This window comes from Megalobrama amblycephala, linkage group LG7, assembly GCF_018812025.1.
Source record: "Megalobrama amblycephala isolate DHTTF-2021 linkage group LG7, ASM1881202v1, whole genome shotgun sequence".
Taxonomy (NCBI): Eukaryota; Metazoa; Chordata; class Actinopteri; order Cypriniformes; family Xenocyprididae; genus Megalobrama; species Megalobrama amblycephala.
Genome location: NC_063050.1, coordinates 20,687,912 through 20,705,509, shown reverse-complemented (window position 1 = coordinate 20,705,509; position 17,598 = coordinate 20,687,912). Strand labels below are relative to the sequence as shown.

The following is a 17,598-nucleotide window of genomic DNA, read 5'->3' as shown; positions in this document are numbered from 1 at the left end:
GGTCTTGAGTTGCACTCTTCTGCAAGACGCTGGAACGTGGATGCAGGAATTTTCTCCAGTTCGGTCACAAGAGCATCAGATGTGATGGAGCCTTGCTCCTCCCAAAAGCCTTCAATGGGGTTCAGATTTGGGCAGGCCAGTCAAATTCTTCCGCACCAGACTCACTACTCTGTTTGACTGATGACATCTCATAACAGTGGCACACTGAGTCACTCTGTCTTTCTATTAAAAATGTTTGTCTAAGAAGATTGCATGACTGCATGTTTGATTTTACACACCTGCTAATTGTGTAGCTGAACTTGCCAAACCTGTTAATTAGGTGATGCATCTACAACATTTCTGAACATTTAATCATTTCATAGATTATTAGTCACAACTTTCTTTTAACAGACTTTTTACCCAAACAAGGATTTAAAGGTGCAGTGTAAATTTTAGGAGGATCTATTGGCAGAAATGCAATATAATATACATAACTATGCTTTCAGTGGTGTATAAAGACCTTACATAATGAACCGTTATGTATTTATTACTTTAGAACGATCCATTTCTATCTACATACACCGCGGGTCCCCTTACACATTAAGTCACCACTTTGCGCCGGTGTTGTGCCGAATATTACCTCTTCGTTGAAGTCGCTATCTGATTGCCCAATCCTAACCCCACCCCTAATCCTAACCCCTCCCTTACACCTAATCTAAACCTACCAATACTAAGGGGTTAATAATTTGGCGGGGATAGGAATTCGGCACAACACCGGCATGTTTCTACAGTAGCCCTAAATGGACAAACTGCGCTGCAGAACGCGTTTGCTTGATATATTTGTCCTGTGTTGGCCACCGTAGCTTCTTTATATTGCAATTCACAACCTCACCGCTAGATGCCGCGAACATTTACACACTGCACCTTTAACTATTCTGGAAATTAACATTTTGTTTCAGCTAATGAGAAATGAAATTACAGGATGCCTTTCAGGAACTATAATTAGCAGCATTTATATCAGATTATTAAAATAATAATTATAAAATTAAAATGTATATAAAAAATGCATAATTCTAATAATCACTCTAACTAAAAAGTAATGAAATTTTATTTGTGTTAGTGAATAAAACATTACAAGTTTTACAGTCTTGGATACATCTACAATAATAAAAAATGCTGGTATATTGGCATACATTTACAACATACAATTAAAACACCAAATGCAACTTATAAGAAAAGCTTTATTTATCTTTAAAGGTTCAGTTTTTATAACTTACAAGAGAAACCGTGGCACACGTGATGCGCACAGATTAATTTACAAAACTAATGCAAAAACTGTACAGTATGTACAAGTGAAAATACAGTTGGTTAATATGTAACAAAAAAAAAAAATCTTACCACAGGCATTAGTATTATGTCATATAAGTGTTTCACACCTATAAAAAAAAAAAAAAAAATGGATACATATCCTCTAGTGATCCTATATGAGCAGCTCCTGTAAAGGAATCTACTAGTGCAACTAAGAACAATACTCTTTATATTTGAGCAAATCTTAAACATCAGACTGATTAAGTGCAACAGTCATTGTTGTACATGCTGCTTCTGTAAATCACAGCACCAACACCTTCTAAACTACGCAAGAGCAAACAGTGGTCTGAAGTTTCTGATAGGTTAGACCAAACTATACCCAGGTTTTAAGACTCAAATCAAGCCAGCATAAATTCTTTTGGTCAATAACATTTATATAAAAATGAGCGAGTGTGCAATATAAAGGGGCCACAATAAGTTCTGCTGACTGTAGGCCAATATAATAATGCACATGTACAGATCCCAGCCAATATCATACAATAAAAAGAGCAATCTGTAATGCACTGCATCACAGCAAGAAAACAAAAACTAATTAGTGACCTCTATTCAATAATACCTGCAAAAAAGTACAAGGTCTGTTTTTCAGTGGTGCATGTTTAAGTAATACAGTTGAATTATGCATCTTTTTGGCCCAAAACTCTCTCTGACTTTATTATGCAAACACTATTCTCATCATTTGCAGCACTAGACTTTGTTACTAGTACCAGGCGACGTGTTTTTTTCAAAAAGTTGTGTAAAACCTAAATGAAAATGGTTGTACATGAGAATGAGGTAACAGATATTGACCCTTCATCATGACATTGACCATTCTCACGTTCAACAGGGGGCGCCGTGTACATGAGCGTCTGCTGTAACAGCGCCCACTAGCTGTGAAGAGGACTGACTGCAGTAACAGATGGCTTCCTTGACTAATGCAGTGTGTGTGTGTGTGTGTGTCTGTGTGTATATATCTGGTGGCTGTCAGACTCAGTTTTTGAAGGCTCCACAGTGGCTGGCTCTGCAGATAAACTCCTTCAGCATGTTGCCGTCGATCTGCCAGAACGCAGCGGTCTGCGTGACCTCAGTCAAGTGGTTCACACAGAATTTAAAACAGAACTCCTCTAGATCCTTCACATGAAAGAAAGCATGTGTAATTATGAGTGACTGAACAAGCGAGCAAGAACAATCAATATTACCATCTACGATTATTTTGATTAACCGAAAAAAAATAAAAATAAAAATAAAACACAAGCAAACAAACAAAATGAGAGTGAGAATAGTCTGGTAAACCAGGTGTTTGCTAAGCCAGGCCTCCAGGATGGTTTTGTGTTACCTCAGCATCATATCTGATGGCAGCAGACAGCAGAGAGAAGGCGTTCTCCACCGTGATGCCTCTCTTTATGATATGCTGGCATAACTTCTTCAGCCTGTTTTCACAGTATGAGGTTGCCAGATCCAGTAGCCCTGTGACAGACAGCCAAATCCATTCATTTTTTTAATGGATACAACAAATGCTTAGACTTTCCTGAAAAAGTCTGCGTTGTTTTATAACATTCATTGTGAATGCAAGGTTGATTTACAATTGTGAAATTAGTTACAAGTTACAGTGCACACAAAATATACAGAAGCATACAGTACTAGATTACTAATACATGAAATGGCAGAGCTGATGTATAGCTTCATGAATGAGATAAATATAGGGCGGGACTGAGAACAGATGTCGTTTCGAGGAAGAGGAGAGGTTAACGTTTCTGATTAAAGATTATGAGGAAATATGAATTTTAAAAAAAACAAAAACAATATGCACAGATAAATCATAATAAACACTGCAACATTCTGTAAAAAAATACGAATTGTCAATTTTGATTTCATGGTGACTTTAATATTTTATTATGTTATATTATTGTTAATAACAAATTATTAATATGTATTGTTATTGTTGCTATAAATATTATTGTAATTATAATAATGCATAATTTATTATTTACAATAATATAACAATTATTTACAAAAACAATATAATAATAAACTAATTAAATAATAAAAATTATTTATTATGATCATCATTTACAATATCATAATTTGCAAAAACAATAATACATCAATAACAATTAGTTAATAATAGTACATAATCAGAATCTATTATTATTAAATTATGTATTATTGTTATTGTAAATAATTAATTTATTGTAAACAAATACTACTACTACTACTACTACTAATATTATTAACTAATTAATTATGTATTATTATTATTATTATTATTATTATTATTATTATCATCATTACTACTACTATAAGAATCTTTAATATTTTAATTTATATAATATTCTAGTAATCTATATTTCCAAAAAACAACAGTGTGAATGGAAAGTGGACTGGAACTTGACAACAAAAATGGACCAAAATGAGATAAGTCCACTGCAAGGCCAGGTAAGAGTATTGTTTGTTTTTATTTTTTTTATTTTTTATTTTTTATGCCTGGTTTAGTTTTGGTTTATTTAAAGGGGTGTTAAAACTCCAAAAAAGAGAGGTTGTTGGTTTCTTTTACTCATCTATGAGTTTGCTGGAGTATTTTTCTGTAAACTCTGTCTGAAAATAGAGCAGAACCCACCGATGGCATCCTCAGGAGGAAGATCTACACTGTCAGTGTAGAGGAACTCCAGGAAAGAGCGGTACACTGGGTACGAGAACTGGTCGATCTCAATCACCTCCTTCATATCCTCATTCCAGTGTGACTGAAACATTGATCTGAAGTGCTCACACCTGAAATGAGGGGTCAGAAATGAAACGATTAAAGGGGAGAAAGAGATTGTACCAATTATTAGTCATTAAACTGAACGGAGGGCCTCACCTGATTTTGAGAACAGCTTTATGGACATGGATGTACTTCCCGTCGATGCTGAATTTGAGGTCAGAGGTCTCTGGATTGTCAAACTCTTTTTTAAGAGACTGGGCCACAGTCAGGAAATCATCATGCTCTAATAGCAAATACAGCAGAGTTATGTAACAGCAGCGACCGTAACGATTGTTTTCTGCAGAATCTATCTGTTAATGCACATTCAGAACGTCAGTATGAAATGATGTAGGCCTAAATGTAAAGATTCAATCAACAAAGCAGCCTAAGTGAACTAAACATCAGAACACTGATGGATGTCAACACAAACTCACCCATGGTCAGCAGCCGCCACATGACAGAGGGTGTGGCGAAGCAGGCGAAGACGTCGTCCGTGCTGGTGAAGTGCGTGAGGTGTGGCAGCACGATGGGCTGTCCGCGGCACTGCCCCCACATGTACACCTGACCGCTCTGGGTCTTTGCCGCAGAGGTGTGTGTGGAGTGACAGGCGGCGATCTCCACGATCCTGGTGGAGGGAGGAGGCGGAGTCAAAATAACAGGAAGCAATGGAGGACGCCAAGGTGGAGGAGAACAGGGACACGAGGAAGGATACATGCAGGAGGAGAGGGCACAAAAGGGAAAGAACCAAGGGAAGGGGAGGGAGACATCAGTCATATTCTCAGACAAGTCTTATTCTCTAAACATTAGAGTTTACTGGGTTGTTAGTTCGATTATTATGCATATTCTGCAAATTAATATTAGCAGAGATAACTGCAGTGACCCCACGGGGAGGGTACGAGAGAGCTACTCCTCATACTACACTCAAAACAGGATGACTTACAGGAAACTCCCACCAGACCAACAGGAAATCTCCCTGGGATGCAACAATTCAGACCAACAATGGCACTGACTAAATGCAAACGTCAACATCATGCAGCTTTCACCATCATGAGCTCTGTACTGTGATGTCAATTAACTACACTTCTTATCGTCAGCATTTTAAGGCATGCTTTTGGCTCAAAGGCTGTTCCAAGCAGTGGGTATTTATGCTGGTTACCAGCAATGCTGGATTATTGCTGAAAAAGTTTTTTTTTTTTTTTTTTTTTCTCCAGGAAAATGGCAGATAGAATCAAAAGAAATGTCAATTATAAATTATTTATATTTTAATATAAATAATTTATTTTAATAACTATTTATAATATACTTCAGTCAATGCTAAAGCACAAAGTATGGATAAGTACAAAAAGAACTGATAAAAAGTTAACTATTTCACCCAATATTTTGAGTGACATATTACTGTGCTTAAGACTAGAGTATCAAATTATTATCTTAGGAACATGCTAATGCCAAACACTTCTGAAATCAAATGTGTGATGTTGGAGAGGATTTTACACTATATAATATAGGCAGTTCATTGGGTTTTAGAACACTGTTATATTTGTATTGTTATATGCTATTATAGTATTTATTAATCATTTTAATTTGCTTTTATATTTATTTATTTTTTTACCCATTTATTTTAGATTTAGTTGTAGCAATTTTGTTATGTGCTTTTGTTTTTATTTTTTTATATGTCTGTTTAGCTTTATTTTATTTTAAATTTTAGGTTTTTCAATTTAGGTAATTTTAGTACTTTAAATTAAAGTCATTTTATTTCAGTTAGTTGCCAAGGCAATTTCTTAATTTTTGTTTAATTTTTTCATCTAAAATCTTTCAAAATTTTTAATAGTTTTAGTTTTAGTTAAAGGTGGGGTAAGCCATATTTCAAAAACACTGTTTGGAAGTTAGTCAAGTCGCCAATCAGCATTAAGCCCCGGGTATACTTCGGCCACACCCTGGCCGCGTGCAGGCCAAATTTCGAGACCGCGCGGACAGTCCGCGTGCAACAGCGCATGCGCAAGCAGTATAGAAGAGTCCACTAGGTGGCAATACGCACAGTATTGAGCACAGTGTTCAGCCGTCAAAGAAGAGTGTGAAAATACCGGTTTAACAACATGCTTGAAAAAAAGAGAAAAACACAGGGAACTTGACCAGCGTTTGTGCGAAGAGATTAGAAAGTAACCACATTTGTACAATTCATGTTTGAAAGTGTACAAAGACGTGTTTAGGGCGGCAAATTCATGGAGGGGGATAAGTAAAATATGGGAAAGGATGCACTTCTTTTCTTCTCCGATCATGTCCAGTGAATGTCCCGTTGAAGACACGACTCAGTGCTGCTCTCCGATGTCTGGTAGAGCATAGAAAAAACTGTACTGCGCATGTGACGAACGCGGTCATCCGCGCGCATCCGTGGTGTAGTATACTTTGAAAGACGCGCGGACGTGACTGCGCGCGTGACGCGTCCGGGAGCGGAAAGTGAAGTATACCCGGGGCTTTAAGGGGTGTATGACGGTCGAGGAGAGAGAACGAGCAAGACAGAGATTTGAAGAAAGACTGCTGAAAGAGAGATGGGACACAATACAAAGGAGCTCAAAAGAATATCACTGGAATGAAGGTTTATGACTGGGCACGCGCTTTAGGACCTGCGCTAATATTAGAAAAGCTTTCCAGCGCTGGAGAGAGCTAAGCGGGAAGGCCTGAAGACAGACACAGAGGCTGCTTTGATTCTGCTTCACATGTGAGTAACACCGAGTTTGAGTGTCATTGGCTGTCTGGAGCTGCTGTGCTGTTGTTTGTATTTACTCTTGTGTTCATTTTTGCTTTCTTGTCATTCGTTCATCATCTACGCTTTATTTTTCATGAAGCATTATTTTGTTGCGCGTCAGCTGTGATAAACAGACATCCACTCTCGCATTGCATGTGTAACAGTGGCAAGTTAGTGAGAGTTGTTTAGGTAAAACACTGCACACTGACGGCCGCTACAGAATGCAGTGTTCAGCGTCATTTTTAGAGGGTGAATTTTGGAGGAGGAGCTATGAAGAAAGGGGTGGGTTTGTTTGGGTTGATTTCAAATATCAACAATATCCAACAGCATTTTTGAAATACAGCTTACCCCACCTTTAAAGGGATAGTTCACCAAAAAATGAAAATTCTGTCTTCATTTACTCATTTTTTCCCCCATACTATGGAAGGGCCCATAAAATGTTTGGTGACCCATTTTCTTCAAAATATCTTTTTTTGTGTGTTCAGCAGAAGAAAGAAATTCATACAGGTTTGGAACAACTTGAGGGTGAGTAAATGATGACAGAACTTTCATTTTTGGGTGAACTATCCCTTTAACAATAACAATACTGTTTTGGAAGTCAGTGAGTAAATGAGTAGGTAAGTAATAATAATAATAAAAAAGATTTATTCCCAAACCCCATTACCTTTCTTTCTCAGTCATAACTTGTACAGGGCTGAGCTGGTTGCTCTTGTTGCCGGTGCCCAGCTGGCCGTAAGTGTTGGCCCCCCATGCAAACAGCAGGCCCTCGTCAGTCAGTGCTAGAGAATGAGCGTAACCTGACGCAATCTGTCAAAGACACACAATCACATATTTTCCATCCACTTACATTTTTTACTTTTTTAAAAATCTGTACAGTCATATGGGTTGTGCGGAAAAACAAAATGCTTGCTTTGTTGTTTCCAATTCTTAGAAAATCCAGAAAATGTTTTCTTTTTCTCATCAAGGCTGCATTTATTTAATCAAAAATACAGTTAAAAAACTGTAATACTGTGAAATAATATTAAAAATTTAAATATATTAAAGGTCCCGTTTTTCGTGTTTTTTTGAAGCTTTGATTGTGTTTATAGTGTGCAATATAACTTGTGTTCATGTTTCGCGTGTAAAAAAACACAGTATTTTTCACATAATTTACTTATCTGTATACCACTGTTTCCACTGTCATAAAAACGGGCTGATGACTTCCTTGTTCTATGAAGTCCCTCCTTCAGAAATACGTAACGAGTTCTGATTGTGCCAGCGGTTCCTGTGTTGTGATTCGACAGCAGCTTAGCACTCCTTGCCCGGAAAGGTCACGCCTCTTACCATAACGTGGAGATGCACGAGCTCAGTGTTATTGTAAACATGTCTTTAATTTTACCCTATCAATTTGAGCCGGAATCAGACCCGGTGATTGGACTGCGGGATGAAAATAACAGTGTTTCGACGACATGGCGACAAACACACTCTACAATCGCAACTCTTGTGTATTCCTGTGGGCGGAGGTTAGTCAAAAAACTGTTTTAGTGACGTCATTAAAGAAGGAAGTACAGGGATGTAGTCCAAACTGGCCGTTCGATGTAGGCGACTTCTGTTAAATAAAATATCTCGCTTGGCATTGAACTTTGAGCTTTAAAATTTTACAGATTTTATTTATACTCTAACAACAACATTACACACTAACTAAAGTTTGAAACATGGGATCACGAAGAACGGGACCTTTAAAATATTTTTAAAAATGTAATTTATTCCTTTGATGGCAAAGCTGAATTTTCAGCATCACTGCTCCAGTCTTCAGTGTCACATGATCCTTCAGAAATCATTCTAATATAATGATTTGATGCTCAAGAAACATTGCTTTTTTTAATGAATAGCAAATTTGAAGAACAGTATTTATTTGAAAAAGAACATTATAAATGTTTTCATCACTTTTGATCAAATTAATTGCTCAATAAAAGACTTAATTTTGTAAAAAAAAAATCTTACTAAACCCAAACCTTTGAACAGTAGTGTATATTAGAATGTTACATGTACAGCTAACAATCTGTTTAAGAACACAGCAGATCTTCTGGTCCATACCTGCAGCACACAGAGGCCTTGTAGTGCAATCAGACGACACGGAGTCAGCTGGTTCCCATTGTTGCCCAACCCCAGCTGGCCATTACCATTGTAACCCCAGCCATAAACCTAAAACAAACACACACATTTTACCACTAACAAGCCAGCAACATTGAGACAACACACATGCATACTAAATAGTCAATAGTCAAAAAAAATGTTTTAAGCATCAGGTTGGGTCCTTACAAAAACAGAAAGGTATGAATGGTTAATTTCATCCCTTACCTCACCATTATCCGCCACAGCCATGGACGAAGTCTGTCCACAGGCTATACTGACCATCACTTTGTTATGCAGGCAGTTGGACACCTTACGGGGCGTTGGCTGGTTGGCAGTGGACCCTGAACCCACCTGACCACAGTTGTTGTAGCCCCACGCAAACACCTAGGACGACTTATAATTAGCCAACCATGGTTCATTTAGTTAGCAGGGACATTATAATAACATTCATTTATAAAATAAAAAAATAAAAAAAAAAGCCTAACTGGCTGTCTATGAACATGGCTACCAATGTTTTTGAGTAAGCTCTACAAAATACTCTTTCACTATACATCTAGAAGTTTAAATGAAGCTGAATATGAATTATTACTACAGACAAACACACAGTGTTACACCCAAGCTGATCTTGGTAGTTCCACTGAGAACAAAAGCCCTCACAGCTTAGCGAAAAAGGTCACATGCTCCTCATAACAGCAAGCACAATGAGGCTAAGCGGCTAACTATACTTGCTAAACAGATGGGGAGAGAGAAGAGGGTTTTGTCAAACCCAAATCCACCTAATGCCCTTTAATATGTAACCTACATATTTAACCCACTGCTGGAGTGTTTCCAAAGAGACTGATAAAAGGGAAATTGTTATATGAAAACTAAACAGGAAGGATTTTGCTTGGATTATGGGATTAGCATGTGACAGAGAGCAAAGTTAAGATATTACTATATTCTGAAACAGTTTGACTAGTCAATGCTACTAGATTAGTCACTAGTCACTAGTTTAACCCTAATTAATCGACATGGCTGGGCATTTCATCATCTGTATAGTGTTTATAATGTTTGTAAACGTTACATTTTATTTACTGGTATTTTACGTTATTCTGAATGACCCAGTGAAACTTACAGTCAGGTGCAACTTATTTTCCAGAAAGTATGGTAGATAAACTAACTGATATTAGGTTAAATCTGCAATCTCTCATGTATGGAAGCCCATTTCAAACACACATAAAAATGGATGATTTACCGAAGCATCATTTGACATAAAAAGTACTCAATATGACATAATTTAAAATTATGAAATACTATTTCATAATTATGAGATAAAAAGTTGCAATTAAGATTATCTTATGAGATAAATCATAATTATGGCAAGTTGAAATTACAATGTAAACTGAACCGTGAAATTAATAAAATGAAATGAGTTTGTTTCATTCATAATAATGAAAGTTCATTGTACTTTGATTGCAGTAAGCAGAACGGAAGATTTCTAATTCCCAGCATGTTTTGCATCAGATTGTATAAGGTAAATACATGTTGAAATTAAGTGTTATTTTGCGTGTTTTAGCACAAGATTAACATAGGGAGACATAAGTTAGTGTTTAAAGTTGTGTTATGTTGGGATTTACATTTTGTTTGATCATATACATGCATGTATATTATGACAGTCTCTTTGATAGTTATAATAGCATGTGTTATTGCAATGACTTGTCTCATTATTTCATACTTTTGACATTTTATCTAATAATTTTGACTTTTCATCTCAGCATAATGACTTATCTCATAATTTATCCCATATCTCATATGAGATCTTATTATTTAATATTGTCTAATTATGACTTACGAGAAATCATGCTTTGGTAAATCATCTTTCATGTCATAATTGTCATTTAGTATCACAATTTCGACTTTTGATGTCATTATTATTTACCAAAGCACTTTTTTCCTTATGTGGCCGAAATGGGCTTCCATACTTATGCAGTTCCCAAGCCAGTTCCCAAAAACAGTTCCCAAGCCTCACCTCACCCTCATGGGTCAGAGCCAAAGAGTGGTGAGAACCACAGGCCACCTCGGTCACCCTCTTGTTCTGCAGGTTAGCAGACACCAGAACAGGAGACACACCTTGATTGGTCGTCCCATTGCCCAGCTGACTGTATCCATTATGCCCCCATGCATACAACTCCCCCTCTGTAAGGAGAAGAAAGGACTTTGAATAAGACAACAGTACAAAATACATACCCATTACAGTGGTTAAATATTTAGATAGAACTATAATGCAACCAGGGGCGGTTTCTTCATTAGGGCAATAGGGCGACGCACCATTAAAGTGAGAAAGGGACGGATTTTTTTTTCAACCACAGTGTTACGCTAGCTGTCACTGCTAGGCTGTTTGTTGTTCTGCCTCTGGATATAGGCTATAGTCCAATCAGTGTCAATCACGTTCTGTGGAGTGCCGCCTCTTTTTGGGTGATTTCACTCTGGCTGAGAATTGCCCCGAGTGCTCTCTCTTTTTTTTTAACTGAAGGCACTGCAATGCAATCTCTATGGGTTCCAGGAGGGCTAGCACTAATGTGCCTTCGTCATCATACATAACCTTAACTTGTGCAGCGACTGGTGGAAATGTATCTATTTATAATCTTTAGGCTAAAGTGACAACCAATAATTTCCTCAGTGCATAACTTACATTTCACAGACATTTTCTCCATCTGTAAATGTTAGAAAGTCGAGAATATATTTCCATTTTGCTGTCCAGGAGACAGGAGTGGAAGCACAAACTTCCGTGAACAAGCGCCGCTGAGCGCATGCGCGCCAAACAGACGGAGCGCATTTGTTGTTGAGTATTTGTTTTTGTTTGCAAACATAAATGTTCCACAAGTAGAATTTCAAACCTACAACTAAATGTATTTTTATGATAGCAGTAACTGTAAAATGACTATTGTAGGGTAATCAAAATAGCCTAATAATTAGTCTGTGCTTTTTTTTATTTTTCATTTTTAGTTTAGTGAATGCAACTTCTGCTTTAAAAAGCATTATTTTGTTTTTAGATTGTAGTGTCACAATGTTAGAATAGAATGTAGGCCTCGTGTAATTTGACCCCTTTTTTTGCACATAACGTAACATAGACTACAAGGTTACATTCAGGTTTGTTTTCATAGCCTTCAATATGAACATTGTTTGTAGGAAAATATTGGGCAGGATGTGAAATACTATAGATTTTTTTTTTTTATAGTTCCAATAGAAAAACGTACAAAATACCAAAATTATACATCGCCATTCAGCCCAAAAATAGAGATATGATTTTTTTGGCCATATCGCCCAGCCCTATGGCATGCTTTAAATACTGAATTTTCCATGTTTTAGATAAACAGTAATGATATATTACATCACATTATTTAACAATTAGCCTATTCTGCATCTCTAATTCTTTTTTTCTAATATTTGGAGTAGGGTTGTCAAAAGTGCATACTTCATTACCAAGTCGGTACTGAAATGTTAAAAATGTGATGATACCAGCATTTCCCCCAGCATTTTGAGCACTGTTGAGCCGATTTTTAAACACCTCTGATTGGCCATTGTGTTCACATGCTCAACAGACATGTCTGTTGCTACAGTAATCATTGTACATCTTTGACGCTCTTCACTGAGCGCTTGCACATATACGCACGGGAGCATTTGAAAGCAGACGTCTATCAGTGGATATTAGGGATCTGCTGATAGACACCTTCTTTCAAACACTCCTGTTTGTCTGTGCAAGCGCTTGGTGAAAAGTGTTAAAGATGTCTATTTACAACATGTTTTTGAAGAGTTGATCATTGTAGTCAATCACAGACATATCTGTTGAGTGCATGAACACAATGGCCAATCAGAAGTGTTCAACATTCCGCTCAACAGCACCCATTTGGTACCAAAGTAGGTACTTTTGACTAGCCTAATTTGGAGACAGGCAAGTGGTTTCACATTACGCCTTCACTATAACCAGATTTAGACACTGATTTAAACTTGTACTCACCTTCTGTGGCCAGCAGAACATGAGGACCACTGCCATAGCTTAAACTGACCAGCTTCTTCCCACTCAGACAGTCCAGCTTTTTAGGAACAATGGTGCTCTGACTGTCTCCAGTGCCCAGACAGTTACTGCAGTTCACACCTAACACATACACCTGTGCCAGGACATTCAGATTAATTCTCATATAAAAAGGTACAGAAGCCATTTGTGAACCTTTATTCCATTTCTACAAAATCCTAAAACGGGTCATGTAAGCTTACACCATCAAGAGCCACACAGATACTATCAGTTTCTTCATCAGCTTACTTCGTCATTGTGGGTGATGTAGATGGCCTCATTAGCAGATGCTCCAAAGATGCATGCCTGTCGTATGGAGGTGAGCTCCTGTGCACTCAAGAGGGTGAAGAGAGGCCACTTACTCACATCCACCATGGCAACACTCCTTTTTAAGTGCAGGGGACAGGCTTTGGAGATGAGAAGACACCTGAAGATACCCCACTGCTGTGAGTGCCTTTGAAACTGAACACATATGTTAAATGTCAGGGATTTATAACTGCAATGGCACTATTGCATCAAAACAAAACTTGAACTGAATTGAGCTGAATGATGACACTACTGTCTTCTGCAGAGCTACTTTATATTTGAATTGACTGTTTCATAATTGCTGAATTTTGCAACGTCAGCACTGTTACTGAATCAACTTTGCACTGGCTCAAGCTGAATAATGACACTATTGTCTTCTGTAAAGCTGCTTATAGCTGAATTAAGCTAATTTCATAATTAACTTAACAGTTATTGAACTTAACTGAATCAAAAATGACAATAACTGCTTTGAAACATCTGTACTGTATAAGGGGCTATATAATAAAAGTGTGTTGACTTGATATTATAAAGGGAAGTGTTTATTAAAAATCACAATTAAACCAACTTTTAGATTTTTAGTTGCACTTAAATAGTTCTGTGGCATAACATGGATGTTTAACAGTAATAATGTTACATGTAATATCTGAAAGGGTTAGTTCACCCAAAAATGAAAATTATGTCATTAATGACTCACCCTCATGTCGTTCCACACCCATAAGACCTTCGTTCATCTTCGGAACACAGTTTAAGATATTTTAGATTTAGTCCGAGAGCTTTCTGTCCCTCCATTGAAAATGTATGTACGGTATACTGTCCATGTCCAGAAAGGTATTCAAAACATCATCAAAGTAGTCCATGTGACATCAGAGGGTCAGTTAGAATTTTTTGAAGCATCGAAAATACATTTTGGTCCAAAAATAACAAAAACTACGACTTTATTCAGCATTGTATTCTCTTCCGGAATCCTTTCCATTGAATTGATTCCGTTGAATCCTTTCATCTGTCGGCGTTGGTAATGCACTTTTACGTCACCTGGTTGTTTTTGGCAATTAGGACATCCGTGACATGCACACTTACGCACCATTTTAAAAAATATAGCAATACCAAAATACAAACTATGTAGAATAGCTTGAATGCAGCGTGCGTCTCCCTCAGACTGTAAACGAAGCTCGGGCGCACCAGATAACACGTCATCAGCGTCTTACATCAGCAGCGTCACTGCGGAGTCGTGAACCACACTCCGGAGCAGAAGGGGGCGGTAATGCACCAATAAGCTGGATGCCAACCGCCATAAAGCAGGAAAGAAGAAGAAGAAGAAGTGGAGTTGTGAACGCGGATTGACAACAGACCCGGAAGAGAATACAATGCTGAATAAAGTCATAGTTTTTGTTATTTTTGGACCAAAATGTATTTTCGATGCTTCAAAATGTCACAGATGTCCTAATCGCCAAAAACAACCAGGTGACGTAAAAGTGCATTACCAACGCTGACAGATGAAAGGATTCAATGGAATCAGTTCAGTGGAATCAATTCAATGGAAAGGATTCCGGAAGAGAATACAATGCTGAATAAAGTCGTAGTTTTTGTTATTTTTGGACCAAAATGTATTTTTGATGCTTCAACAAACTCTAACTGACCCACTGATGTCACATGGACCACTTTGATGATGTTTTGATTACCTTTCTGGACATGGACAGTATACCGTACATACATTTTCAATGGAGGGACAGAAAGCTCTCTGACTAAATCTAAAATATCTTAAACTGTGTTCTGAAGATGAACGGAGGTCTGACAGGTTTGGAACGACATGAGGGTGAGTCATTAATGACATAATTTTCATTTTTGGGTGAACTAACCCTTTAATGAATACTACAGGTATACAGTTTAAAGTAGTTTCAGATGACGTAAAGCATGTTACACTCCAGGATTCTGTTTTGTTAAATATTCTGCAATTAAATATTTTCTCCACACACTTTTTGCAAGTCATCAACCTGAGGTTAATTGCCTGAACAAGGATGACAGATGACCACTGCAGTAGTCCAGGTCTTATGCCACCACTATAATACCACACTTACACAATTTAAGGAAGTACAAAAAGTCTTTTGTGTATGAAACAGTACAGAAATGATGGGTGATGCAGACTATTTGCCTGTTGCTTTGTCACTGAAACACTTCGGTACAGTCATTTAACGAAACAGCTGCAAAACTCACTAACATTAGCTATAGCTTTCACTGTATGTCACTTTAACTGCTGATGAACCCGTTTTGCAAAACGCATTACAAGAAAACAATCAGCGGGCAGCACTCTTTGCCTGTGTGTAATGTTCATGTGAAAGAAATCGCTAAATCAGCAGGGTTGGTTCAAACGTATCTTCTTGCAGGCTCGCGTTACTGTATGTACGAGCAAAACTCGGTTAGCCTGACAGCTACAGCATCGTTCCTTCAGGACATGAGTGCATTCAGACTACAGAAAAACGGTTTTTATCAAGTCAACGCAGCAAAACCTACCTAATTACGACTTTGAGACCATGTAATTAGCGAGTTATCCTGTCGGTACCTCTAGAAGTGCTCTCAGGCTGCGGCGCCAGCAGAATGCCCACGGAAGCGCGTTCTCGTCAGCGAGGAAACAAACGAACTTGTTTCCTGATCACTGTTGCTACGGTAGCGTGAACAACGGCTCAACTGTCCAATCACAGGCTTCTTGAAAGTCAATCCTACTTCACGGATTGGCTACTGAGAGTAGGCGGGAGATAAAGTGGGCTGACTTGATGGAGTAAGGATTAAAAAATGAACGCAAGGAAACTGGGGCGTAAAGTGACTGTAAAATAAGACACATAACAGTACACGTTAATAGTAATAATAATAAAAATAACAATAATAATAACAAGTAAGAGGAGGGAGGAGCAGGGGGCCGGACTTGGGTTGTAAAGATTTAACGGAGATGTTACAAGAGTTAGAAATTAAATAAACTACGTTTTTCAGGTACTGTAGGTTTATTTAACATGTACGTTAGCATACATTTATTTAACATTATTGACACAGACATGTATTTGCTAGGATCTAATATAATGACACATGAGCCGGTTTTCACCGTGCTTTTACGTTCACTTAAAGGGACTCTATGTAAGATTTTTACTTTAATAAAGCATAAAAATACCCCAATATGTTTGCAGATATTTAGGAAACATGCTAAATTCACCTACATGTTCCTCAGAAAAAAAATTCTACAGCCAGACATTCTACTGTCGGAATGTCTTTGTTTTGGTCTGTGTGAAACCAGTTATCCAATAGTATTTCGACATCACAGGTTGTATTGCAGCCATGGAAACCAGCAAACAAACTGGGTCAGAGAATGGCAGATTCTGACCCAACCTAAAAAGCCTCTGCATCCATCTAAAATCTCTATGAACAACAGTATATTAAAACACAAATAAATCAACTCATCAGCCTACAGCATGCAACGTCAACTGGCGGCCAAATCCGGCCCGCCAGAGATTTCCATCCGGCCCCCAGAATAATACTGAATTCAGGAATAGCCTTGTAAGAGGAAAAAAGTTTAGGGCTGGTCCGAATACCATTTTTTGAGCTTCGAAGCTTCGGTAGTAATGAACGTATTTTTCTCTCTAATAAAGGTAGGAATCTGTGTCTGTATATCCGTTTGCATTTTTATTATTTCGAGAACCGTTCATCCAATCGACTTCACAAGGCAGTGCAGTGTCGCATTTGGTGCAATATAGATGGACACGCGAGACGCGACACATTCAGAATTAATAAACTTTTAGTAAACTACAGTCAGAACAGCGCGAGCGGGAAGCGGCGCACCTCATGCGGGCAGGGCTTATGCTCCGAGAACGGACACTGCACTAGTGATATAAAACGCACACACACAGGTCTGTTAAATTAAGCAATACTTTTAAGGTAGTCTAATATTTTTCTGACTAACAAATTGGCACAGTAAGGGTAGATTTAAATAAAGAAAAACGAAATTTAAATAAAGAAAAAATGAAATTTAAATAAAGAAAAAACGAAATTTATATAAACAAAAACGAAATTTAAATAAAGAAAAAACGAAATTTAAATAAAGAAAAATGAAATTTAAATAAAGAAAAACGAAATTAAGTTAAATTAAAAACGAGATTAATTTAGATTGATAATAACGGGTAAAGTTGTGTCTCAGTGTGCAAACTCCAACCTGTTAAATATGGGAGCCGAAATAAAAACGGACACGCCACGCAGCTGAGACGCTCATGCAGCCAGTGTGTCGCCGGCCTTATTAAAGGGGGAATGAGAATCGTTTCGCGGGGGATCCCAGGTGTGCAA

The 17,598-nt window shown here is 37.6% G+C and overlaps 1 protein-coding gene across 2 annotated transcripts; it reads right to left on the bottom strand.

Moving 5' to 3' along the window:
- Positions 1 to 1,202: 1,202 nt before the first annotated feature.
- Positions 1,203 to 15,986, bottom strand: rcbtb1 (regulator of chromosome condensation (RCC1) and BTB (POZ) domain containing protein 1). 2 transcript variants are annotated; one of them, XM_048196433.1, is made up of 12 exons: positions 15,836 to 15,986; positions 13,222 to 13,434; positions 12,919 to 13,069; positions 10,930 to 11,096; positions 9,147 to 9,305; positions 8,883 to 8,990; positions 7,471 to 7,613; positions 4,498 to 4,688; positions 4,181 to 4,307; positions 3,941 to 4,092; positions 2,660 to 2,790; positions 1,203 to 2,454 (listed from the first exon to the last, which is right to left on the bottom strand). In XM_048196433.1, the coding sequence occupies exons 2-12, from the start codon at positions 13,345 to 13,347 to the stop codon at positions 2,314 to 2,316; spliced, it is 1,596 nt and encodes a 531-aa protein (XP_048052390.1). In that variant the 5' UTR covers positions 13,348 to 13,434; positions 15,836 to 15,986; the 3' UTR covers positions 1,203 to 2,313. The 2 variants fall into 2 exon arrangements, with proteins under 2 accessions (XP_048052390.1, XP_048052389.1); XM_048196432.1 differs by having other exon boundaries at positions 15,787 to 15,956.
- Positions 15,987 to 17,598: the final 1,612 nt, after the last annotated feature.

What these genes read in the sequence shown, in the direction of transcription:
- rcbtb1 (XM_048196433.1), bottom strand. Translation starts at nt 13,347, where the DNA reads ATGGTGGATGTGAGTAAGTGGCCTCTCTTCACCCTCTTGAGTGCACAG. An exon ending in ACATCACCCACAATGACGAA is followed by an intron (nt 13,070 to 13,221) that starts GTAAGCTGATGA and finishes GTCCTGGCACAG; the next exon opens with GTGTATGTGTTAGGTGTGAA. An exon ending in AAAGCTGTTCTCAAAATCAG is followed by an intron (nt 4,093 to 4,180) that starts GTGAGGCCCTCC and finishes CCCTCATTTCAG; the next exon opens with GTGTGAGCACTTCAGATCAA.